This window comes from Pseudopodoces humilis, chromosome 13 (genome assembly GCF_049639895.1).
Source record: "Pseudopodoces humilis isolate 2021_Gansu_Grassland_sample_001 chromosome 13, ASM4963989v1, whole genome shotgun sequence".
Taxonomy (NCBI): domain Eukaryota; kingdom Metazoa; phylum Chordata; class Aves; order Passeriformes; family Paridae; genus Pseudopodoces; species Pseudopodoces humilis.
Window position 1 is genome coordinate 5,370,168 of NC_142212.1, and position 10,345 is coordinate 5,380,512.

Below are 10,345 nucleotides of genomic sequence, written 5' to 3' on the forward strand. Positions count from 1 at the left end.
CCTCCGCGCCGCCAGGGGGCGCCAGAGGCCGCCCCTCGCCGCTGCTGCAGCCGGCCCGCAGCGAGTCCTCCGCGCCGCCAGGGGGCGGTAGCGGCGGCGCCGTTGCCACAGCGACACGGACGCCATGGCCGCCGTGCCCGAGCCGCTGCCGCCCGCCGAGGCCGAGGCGCTTGTGCGGGCCCTGCAGGGCACCGAGCTGCGGGACATCGGCGGGCAGGGGTGCGGGGACACGGCGATGGGGTGTCTGGGGTGGGGAGAACATGAAAGAGGCTTTAAGTTTGGGGGTGTCCCCTTCGGGGTTGTTGGAGGACAGGAGGGGACCCAGTTCTGGGGCCTTCCCAGGGTTTACGGTGGGCGTAAGGAGGGGTCCTCAGAAGGTTTAGGGTAGAGAGGAGTCCTGGTTTTGAAGTTACCCCACAGGGTCGGGGTGGGGTGAGAGAAGGGGCTGCAATTCTGGAGTGTTCCTGGAAGGACTGGGAGAGATTGGAGGGCCCAGGGTGAGGAAGGGTCCCAGATCTGAGGGTCTGTGAGGGTAGGGGTGATGGAGAGGCTCCCCCTGGTTCTGTGGTGTCCCCAGCGAGGGTGTTGCTGAGGGCAGGGCTGCCCCAGTGGAGCTGTGGCCCCAGGCTCCGAGCACAGTGTGGGTTTGGGGGTTACAGGGCAGGTTTCCCTGCACGAGGGGCCCTTGCCGAGCCTGTGGCCAGAGGTCTGTGGCACTGATGTCGTCGCTGGCTGCCCCACAGATGGCTTCGGCAGCACGAGTATGTGGAGAAGCTGAACATGCACGGCATCCTGAGTGCCTCAGCAGGCCAGGAGCAGCTCCTCACCGAGCTGCTGGTCACCCATGCCAAGGTGAGCCTCCCTGGGTGCAGCAGTGATCCCCTCGCTGGGCCTTCAGCCTCCACCTGGGCTTGTCCTGTGGGCAATGTGCAATTTTGGAATAAAATGTCGAAGAATCTGTTGTGTCTCTGGAAAGGATGTTTGACTGGTGGTGTGCCAGTTTTGTTTTTTTAAAAAAATTAAAGGTCAGGCTGTGGTATTTCTACTTGCTGGTGTCTGGTTTCTCTCTTGGAGGTTGATTTTGCCTTCTTCATCCACCGGCCCCTCTGGCTGCAGATCTCTGTTGTGTGTCTGAGGTGTCCCAGCCCCAGCGTGTGAGATTGCCTGGACCTGTGCAGCTCCTTGGGGTCACCTTCTATCTCTGCAGCCCCAGGAGGTCTGCCCTGTTGTGAGAAGCTGCTTGCTTCTGAGCTGGAAGAATACAGAGTGCTCCCCAAGATCACCCTCCTCCCTGGGCGACTCCAGTGTGGCTGACCATTAGCAACAAACTGGTTCTCCCTGCAGCACTGTCCTGAAAGGCTTCACTTCCCCATCCCTTCCCTGTCTAGATTCCTGTTCTCATTGGGGAGCTGATCTCTGTGGAGATCTGGAAGCACAAGATCTTTCCCGTGCTGTGCCGGCTGGAGGACTTCAAGCCGAGAAGCACCTTCCCCATCTACGTGGTGGTGAGTAGAGGGGATGGTGGGAAAGAGCCTGCAGACGGGTCAGGCACAGCTGTGCTTGAAAATGAATGTCACCCTGAAGGTCTCAGAGGTGAGGTTTTGCATCTCACCAGGCTGAGGTGGGCAGTGGGACACAGTGGGAGGTGCCTGGTTTCCCAAAGCCTTTGCAAGCCCATGCCCTTGCCCCCAGGAGGGGCAGGGTCTCACTCCCAGGAAAGCTTGGCTTTGTGGAGAGCTGTCCCCTCTCTCATCCTGCACAGGGGCTTGCAGGAGCTGCTGGGTGGAACAAAAGCCTTTCCTGGAGGCAGCTGTGCTCGTGGCTTGTGGCTCCCAGTGCTGCCCCTGCTCCCAGGCAGTGATACCCCTGGGGTATTTTCCCCCCTCTGAGCACTGTTTTTCTCTAGCCAGAGGCTCTCTAGAGTTATGTGCCTCTGGACTAACAAAAATGTGGCTTTTTCTTGCTGAGTTCCTGGGACCAGTGGTCCCTTGGGCCATTCTTGGCAAGGGAATGATCTCCAGATCTGAGCTTCCTTGCAGAGGGATGCAGCCTTTGACCTAAGGGAAATCTGCGTGAGGTTTGGAAGTTTTAACCCATTTTCAGTCCAAGGTAACACTTTTCAGGGGGCAAGGTGGTGTCTTCCCTGAGCAGCTGATTGCCCCAGGGGAAGTATCCCATAGTTCCCAGTCATGGACAAGGCTGTCTGTCCCAGTCCCAGGGCCTGGGAGAAGCACAGCCATGCAGAGCACTGTCCCAGCTCAGGCACTGCCTCTGTGCTGGTGCCAGAGCCTCCAGCTTGCCCGAGGGCAGTGGTTGTCCTGCCCCTGCAGCACAGGCAGAGCCTTGAAGAGCCCTGCCTGCTGGGAAGTGTGGCTCTCCATTGGCATGTTGGAGTGTCACAGGCATATCAGCATAAATACTAATATGAACTGCCTGAACTGGAGTTGTTTTGAAGGTTGCATCACTTGTATTTTTCTCTTGGACTAGTTTTTGGCCACAACTACATAAGCAGCTTCTCAGAAGAGCCCTTTTCCCTGTCCTAGTGCCCATATTCCTGGTGCTGCTCCACTGTTACCTCACTCTTGCCATTCTCCTCCCACAGCTGCACCACGAAGCCTCCATCATCAACCTCCTGGAGACAGTGTTCTTTTACAAGGTGAGACAGGTTCAGCTTTCCTCAAATGGAAAGCCCCTGGGGGTGGAAGACTGTGGGGACTGACCCTGTGTGAAACCCTTGTGGTTGTGAAGGAGATCTGCGAGTCAGCAGAGGACAACATTCTGGATTTGATTGATTATTGCCACCGCAAGCTGATCCTGCTGGCAGCTCGGAGCACCAAGGCACAAGCAGTGACCTCAGCGGAGCTTCGTGCTGAGCATCTGGCCAGCCCCTCATCCATGCAGGTGAGGAGGAAGTCCTGTAGCTCCCTGGGGACGTGTGTGGTGAAGAATGTGGGCAGCCTGCAGAGGGAGGCACGTGGGAGGCCTTTTCATGGGTTGCACCCCTGGCACCTCCTGCCCACCTCAGAGGGTGTCTGGTGCTTCTCTGTGCCTGTGGCTGCATCCACCTCCCTCTACTCTGCTGCCTGGCTTCTGCCCTCTCTGGTGCCAGTGCCAGCCTGAGGCTGCCTGCAGGACACGCTCAGAGCTCTGCGGTGGGACATGCTGGAGAGTTGATGGGAAAAATATTCAGTAGAGTGGTTTGGCCGTTTGCTGTTGCTCTTGGAAACTGTGTGGATATCTCTCCCTGAAGTTTGGGAAGCCACCCTGGGTCAGGCTGCCACTATTTCCAGCCAGGGTTAACCATGAGAGTTCTTCTAACAATCAGGAATTGTCCTCATGTGCTTCCCCCAGCTTCCTTTATTCTCTGAGCTGGCCTGGGATCGCAGGCCAGCAGCAATGCCAGAGCTTTCCCAGTCAGGTGTTCCCAGGCTGACACACACACACACACACCTTCCCAGAGCAGGAGCTGTCATTGCCTCTGGTGCTTCTCAGCACCTGGAACTGCACATCAGGAGGAGTATCTGGAAGAACAGGGTTAAAGGGAGAGCCTGAACCTCCCCTTGCCTCCATCCTTTGGCTTGTTGCCCAAGCACATACTTCTCTTTCAGAAAAGGGAAGGAAGTGGAGGGATCTGGAGCACAATAGGGATGTTTTCCAGGAAATGTTTTCCCAGCTGGGGAGGGGAAGGGGTGTCTCTGTTACTGCTTTGACACGAACTTAAAATCCCAGACCTTTTCTAGCCAATAGGATTCTCAAAAGCACTCATCTCCCAGGGAGCCTGGTTTCCTCTGATTCATTCCAGCCTCTCCTGGCTCTGTGTACAATAACCCCTGTGAAAAAGCTGTTCCTGCCATCTCCTGTGTTGTGGAGCCTGTTGTCCTTCGGAACTGCGTACAGTGGTAATCCCCGTTCTGTTGTCCCCTTGAAGAACAGGCAAAAGATAATCCCTGTTTCAAGGCAGCAGAGATGAGGTCTGGATAAAAGGAGGAGCTGTAGGATAAACCTCACTAGGGCAGTTTGGAGAGGGAGGGGGCAGGGAAGAGCCCACAAGACTCACTTACTTGTGGGGCACCAGCACAGGGAGCACAGAGCTGCTTACCACAGGAATCTGGAAGGCAACTGTTGCAGTGGCTCTTTGGAGAAATACAGGAAGCTGAGGTCAGTGCTCTGCACACCAAATCTGAGCTGCATCTGGGACTGAAGAGAAGCTCTGCTTGAGCCAGAGAGAAGGACTTGGCACCTCTCAGAATGGCCCTCCCCGTGGTCTCGAAAGAGGCTGAGTCAGAGGGTGGTCAGGCTGTCATGGGGGATGAGTGGAGTGTCTGTGCTGAGATGGGAAGGAGGCTGGGTGGCTGGAGAGCATGGCACAGCTGTGGGCTGGAATAACCACAGGCAGATATTCTAGTTGGCTGATCCCAAGCTGGAGGGAAGAGGCAGATCCAGGAGGGGTGGACACAGGACTGCAGCTGCACCAGGGCCAAGTTTCTCCCTCCTCCTCCTCTAGTTCCTCTGCTGATTGTGCAGCTCCCCCCCTCCTTCAACCCTCTCAGGTCTCCACAGGGCCACGGATCACACGATAGTCCCGGAAAGGGAGAGAGGCAAAATTTGGGACCATGCTCTTTCAGGGGGTGATCTTGTACAGGAGCACTGCAGCCAGTAGCTACCCACAACCTGTTAGAGGCAGGGACATGAAGGAAGAGCAGCTGCGGGCTGCAAGCACTTCTGTGGCTGCACTGGCAAACAGGCAGTGCTGGCACAGTTGAGAGAAGAAACTATTTTTCAAGGCTCTGTTTTCCTACCCAGACTGTGGTTACCACTGCAGTCAACAGCCTGCCTCTCTGTAGCTCCTGGGAAATGAGGCCTGAAATCCCAAGGCAGATCCTGTCCCTCCACAGGAGCTGCAGAAGCAGGCAGAGATGATGGAGTTTGAGATTTCCCTGAAGGCCCTGTCTGTGCTACGGTTCATCACTGACCAGGTGGACAGGTAGGTGCCCAGGAGCAGCAGAGGATGTGCCCAGCTCTCCAGATGGGATTCCTGTGGGGTCACAGTGGGTGCCTGGACCCCTTTCAGCAGCTGGCTATGTCCCCGGTGGCAGTGGCATTGTGCCCTGAGAGGCAAACACAGCAGCACTCCACCCTGCTCCATGGTACTTCTGGGAACTCAGATCATTGTTTCTTTCCTGCCTCTCCCAGCTGCCTCAGGGAGCATTGTAGATACAAATTCTGGCATTAATCTGAGTGCCTTTTCTCCCTTTTGTCATATCTCCAGTCTGCCCCTGGGTGCACTGACACGGATGCTGAACACCCACAACCTGCCCTGCCTTCTTGTTGAGCTGGTGGAGCATTGCCCCTGGAGCTGCTGGGAAGCAGGTATGGATCATATCCCATGGTCTCTGGGGCACCATGGTGGTGTGCTGGGATGTGCATCCAGGGAGGGATCTGCTGTATGAGCCTTTGCAGAGCTGTTCCCCCTTTATCCTCCCCTCCAGCTCCTCAGTGCTCCCTGCCTGAAGCTGTTCAGCTCAGAGCAGCTGCAGCACAGCTGGGCTGGGGGCCCAGCAGTGCTCCCAAAAGCTGATCCTCACACGGGGTTCTCTTCTGAGTGATGACAGCCAGCACTGGAGTGTAGCACCTCTGCCAGCCCCACGTGCTCCTCTGAGGAGTCTTCTGGACACAGAAAGACCAGAGTGCCTGTCCCAGCTTCTCTGCACCTTTTGGGGCAGCACTCACTAGAGCCAGACATGGTCTCTCCCAGGCAGTAAACATTGCCCTGATTCTGCTGCTGGTCCCTGAGCTTCACTCTTGCCAAAGGCCCAGGATCAGGCTGTGCCCATTGTCCCCTACCTCTTCAGCCAGCCAGGACCCCCCCAGCCTCCCACTGCCTGCCCTGTGGTGGGGCACAGCCTGGGGCGTGGGAGCCTGCGCTGCCCCAGCCCTGCACCGGGGGTCACAGCACGGGCAGAGCAGGAAGAGCTCTGGGAAGCACGTGGCTGTGCCTGCCGAGAGCAGCCCAGCTGGATGCAGGAGCTTTCCTCCTTCCTCCAGCCATGAAACACATCCCTTCTCCCTGCCTGTGTGCTTGGGGTGTGAGAAGGAGCTTTGATCCAGGGCCCTGAGGGAGGGACTGGAAAGAGACAAGCACAAAGGCATTTCCAGGCTGTGCAGATGCAGGGTCACATCCTGCTCCATCCCCCAGAGCCACACAGTAGCTGTTGGAGCTGTCATATCTGTTATATTCATGCTGCTTCTGTCTTTGCCTGGCAGAGGAAGCTCAAGAAGAGTGGCCATACGTACCCCAAGATGGGTCTCTCCAGCCACTCTGTTGTTGCAGCATGGGCTACCCCACTTCCCACCAGTGTTCTATGTTGCCTACAACAGTTCTAGACTCCTGGCCAAGTATAAAAGGAGATGTCTCGGGGATCTTTCTGTTCCTGCCACAGCACTATTGGTTTAAGACATGTCCTTTCTGCTTTTCATGGTCTAATATTTTGCCTCAGTACCAAGTAGGCTGCTATGTGGAGCAAAGAGTGGGGAAACTGAGGCAGGCAGAAGCAGAGGGTGAAGCGAGGCAGTGAGCACAGGCCAGCATCCCCTCTCTGAGCTGTCTTCCCTCAGGGAGCACTTTTGTCTCTCTGGTTCTTCTGTCCCTCAGGCAAGCTCAAGAAGTTTGAGAATGGCACATGGCATGTGGTGCCCCCTGAGGACCAGGTGAAGATGACCAAACTTGATGGGCAGGTGTGGCTTGCCCTGCTCAACCTCCTGCTCAGTCCCGAGTGCCAGCGCAAATACCGCTTCGATGGCTTCAACAGGAGCCAGCTCCTCAAGGTAGGACCCAGCAGCACAAAGGCCCTGGGCCCTCGCCAGCGCTGGGCACCTCCAGATATCTGTCCCCATCTCACTGTGGGCTCCAGGGAGCCAGAGGTGGGAGAACAGCAGATCTGTCACTGTAGCCAGCAGCAGCAAAGCTTGTGTTTGTGCATGCACCTCATGAGACCCCCATTGGTCTCTTGGCCACTGCCCCTCAAATCCCTCTCTTGCCCTGCTGCATCCCCAGCTCTGACTCCCTTGTCCTGACCTCTCTCCGTTCACTCTTCTCTCCCCCTCCATGGCCACAGCTCCGTGCATTCCTGACAGATGTCCTCATTGACCAGCTGCCCAACCTGGTGGAGATGCAGAGATTTCTGAGTTACCTCGCAGTGACAGAGCCTGCTCCCCCCAAAAAGGATCTCATCCTGGAGCAGGTATCCCATGGCTTTTCCTTCACCTCTACAGACACTCTGGTTTAAGCCTTATAGCTCCCTACCCCTTTTTTCTTCCACCAAGCTCAGCTCTGGAATGATGATGCCCTGGAAAAGCAGCCAAGTACCCATTTCAGTTACGCCCTTCCTGCCAGCAAAGCTGCCTGTGGCTGATGTGAGAGCTTTGTCCTGCCCTGCAGTGGCCAAGCAATCACATCTAAAGGCATAAATGCTGGGTTATAAATGGCTCTCCAGGTCACACTGAGCCCCTGGGATGGCAGCTGCATGGGGCAGACACAGGCACTGGATTGTTTTGACAACTAACTCTTCATTTGACTTTTATCATTGCTTTCCTGTTGAATTTTGGACTCCCCAGGGAAGTCCCCTTTTACAGCCTTGGTCTGAGGCTGCTTGGCACACTGTGTACAGAGGGACATCATGATGGAGTCTGGAGTTAAACTGGTCCCAGCTGGTGTCTGGGCCTTTGGGAGTTAGGCCATGAAGGTCTTTAAACAGCCAAGATGTTCTTGGGGGTTTTAATCCATGCAGTGGTAATCTCTGGAGAAAAGTGTTTTTATGTGTTTCTACTGCCTTCTTACGACCTGAGGGGAGAAACTGAGTGTGGGGGCAGATCTGCAGAGTCTGCTGAGGAGAACTGGGAGCACAGAGGCTCTTCCCCACTGCCAGAGGCTCCCACACCGCTTCCTGGAGGAGATGGGTATGTTGAGCAGTGGCTGGCTGGGCTGTCCCCAGTGGGAGCACACTGTCCCCATTTGCAGCTGGCTGTGTGGCCTGGGAGGAGGGTGATGTGCCCTGTCAGAGGTGGCTGTGGCTGAGCTGGGGGCATGGCCCAGGCTGGGAGCTGGAGCTGGGGAAGCTGCAGACTGGCAAGCTGAGGTGTTGGGGCTGGGGATGGCAGCAGGGCGGAGGTGGACATGGATTCATGCCACGTGCCTTGACTGCCAGTGTGTTGGTGGCTCAGTGACAGGCAGCTGCCACACTGGGGACCTGCTCCAGCCCTCACCCAGGCTGCTGCCCTTCTCCATAACTCTGCTTTTGTGCCTGTGCTGCTCCTGCCCCTGCCAAGGGCTGGGGGTGAGCACGGGGAGCCAGCAGGAAGCACAGACATGGGCTCCCTGCTCTGCCCAGAGAGTGGTGAACTCACTCCTTGTTGTTGAGCCAAGCTAAGGAAAGGCCTTTTTCCATTTGGCTGCTCCCAGAGCAGCCTCCTCCCCTTCCTTGGCTATTTTTACTCTGCTGGAGAAGGCAGCGCTGTTTGAAGCAGCATCATCCACTCCAGAGCCCGAGTTCAGCGCACTGCTCTTGGCCGGGATGTTTCCTTTTGCGCTGGCCAGCCCTTCCCCGGGTGTTCATCTTCAGGGACGTGACGAGCGGAAAAATCTGCTCAGACAAACGGCTCTGGAGCGTGGGGTTCACGCCGCTGCCACACGCAGGGTGCTGAGGTCCCAGGGCTTTCTTTCAGCAGCCCAGGTCTCAAGGCTGAATACTCATTCCCAACTGGACACCAAAGGTCTTGCCTTGTTTCACCTCAATGCCCACTGGAAAGTGGCTCCTTCCCCTTCCATTCCCCTCCTGCTTCCAAAAGCACACCCTCTGCACCTCTGCCTGCCCTCCTGGAGGGCCATGCTTCTTGTGCCCAGGGCTGGCTGCCTTCTCCCCAAACCACAGCACCTTTTTTAGGCTGTTAGCACCTCTTCCCCCACCCTGCCTCTCCCATCAGGTTCCTGTCATCTGGGACCATATCCTCAAGAAAAACTCGGGGAAGTGGGAGGCCATTGCCAAGCACCAGGTGAAGCATGCCTTCAGCCCCACTGAGGAGGAGTTGAAGCTCCAGGCACGAAGGTGAGGCCCTGGTACGGGTATGCAGAGTGCCCAGGGGGGGCAGGATCCCTATTAGCAGGGCTGGAGCTCAGCACTGAGGGGACAGAGGGGTCTGTGGCCCTGGCTGGAGATGTCCCCTCAGTGGCAGGGTGCAACGGGGACAGCTCACTGCTGGTCAGCAGTTCCCTGTAAGCAGCCTCAGCCCTCTCTGCCTGCACAGGTGGGCACAGACCTACAGCCTGGACATGATGGAGGCTCTGGCCCCCGACAAGCCCCGCTGCAGGGTGTGTGGTGCAGAAGCAGCCAAGCGCTGCTCTCGCTGCCGGAACGAGTGGTACTGCACACGGTAAGGCAGCCCTGCCACCCCCTTGGGGCCCCTGCACCCCCCCCGGGCCCCCCTGCAGCCCCTCAGTGCTCCCCAGAGCACCACAGATCTCACTGCAGAATGCTGTGGGAGGGCCAAGGAAAACCAGTGGTCCCACCACTGCTCAGCACCACTAGCTCTCTGCTGGCCACGTACCTCTCCAAATCTTATTGGGAGGCTGATGTACTGGGCTGCTGGTGGAGGAGGTGCTGCTGGGGGTTGTGTTGCAGCTGTGTAAGGTGCTGAGCTGCCTCTGCCCACAGTGACAGCAGTGACAGGCTGGGTTTTCCATGGTGACACTGTTTCCCTCCTCTCCACCTTGGTGGAAAGCACCCATGACCCTGTGGGTGCAGGTGACAGGCTAGGATGTGGCAGCTGGGATGGTGGCAGTAAATTAAATCTCTGGTCCTGAACCATCTGGCAAGGTCTGGCGTTAAACCTTCTTAACCCCCAGGACACTAAGGCCACATCCAGCCCCCTCTTGATCTCGTGCTGGGGTGTATCAGCTCTCCCCCAGCTTCCAGAGGGGTATGGTGCTACAGTTTGTCATTCTTGCTGCTCTGCTGCCAAGGATGGATGTGGTTCACTGCCCCTGAGAGCAGCTTCCCCCTCTGCAGGGCATGCCAAGTCCAGCACTGGCAGAAGCACAAGCCTGCCTGCAACCTGATGGCCGAGGTGCTGAGGAGTGTGGATGACCTGTAAGAGAAGTGGTGTCTGGCATCTGGCCTGTGGCTCAGAGAGGCAGAGATTCCTCCAGTGTGCAGCCCACTGCTGAAAAGAAGCTGGAAAAATCCCCTTCTGCCTCCCAGCCCCAGGCAGCACTAGCCAGGGGTCAGCCTCTCCTCTCCCACCACCCCACCATGCTGCCTTCTCCAATAAACCTTCTTGTGCATCCCACAGC

The 10,345-nt window shown here is 57.1% G+C and overlaps 1 protein-coding gene across 1 annotated transcript; it reads left to right on the forward strand.

The window, feature by feature from the left end:
• The first annotated feature begins 114 nt into the window (after positions 1-114).
• On the forward strand, positions 115-10,329 carry ZMYND10 (zinc finger MYND-type containing 10). Its single transcript, XM_005522286.3, has 12 exons — positions 115-219; positions 744-852; positions 1,389-1,505; positions 2,603-2,656; positions 2,749-2,901; positions 4,896-4,984; positions 5,270-5,370; positions 6,653-6,825; positions 7,116-7,241; positions 8,980-9,101; positions 9,301-9,426; positions 10,062-10,329. The coding sequence occupies exons 1-12, from the start codon at positions 125-127 to the stop codon at positions 10,144-10,146; spliced, it is 1,350 nt and encodes a 449-aa protein (XP_005522343.2). The 5' UTR covers positions 115-124; the 3' UTR covers positions 10,147-10,329.
• Positions 10,330-10,345: the final 16 nt, after the last annotated feature.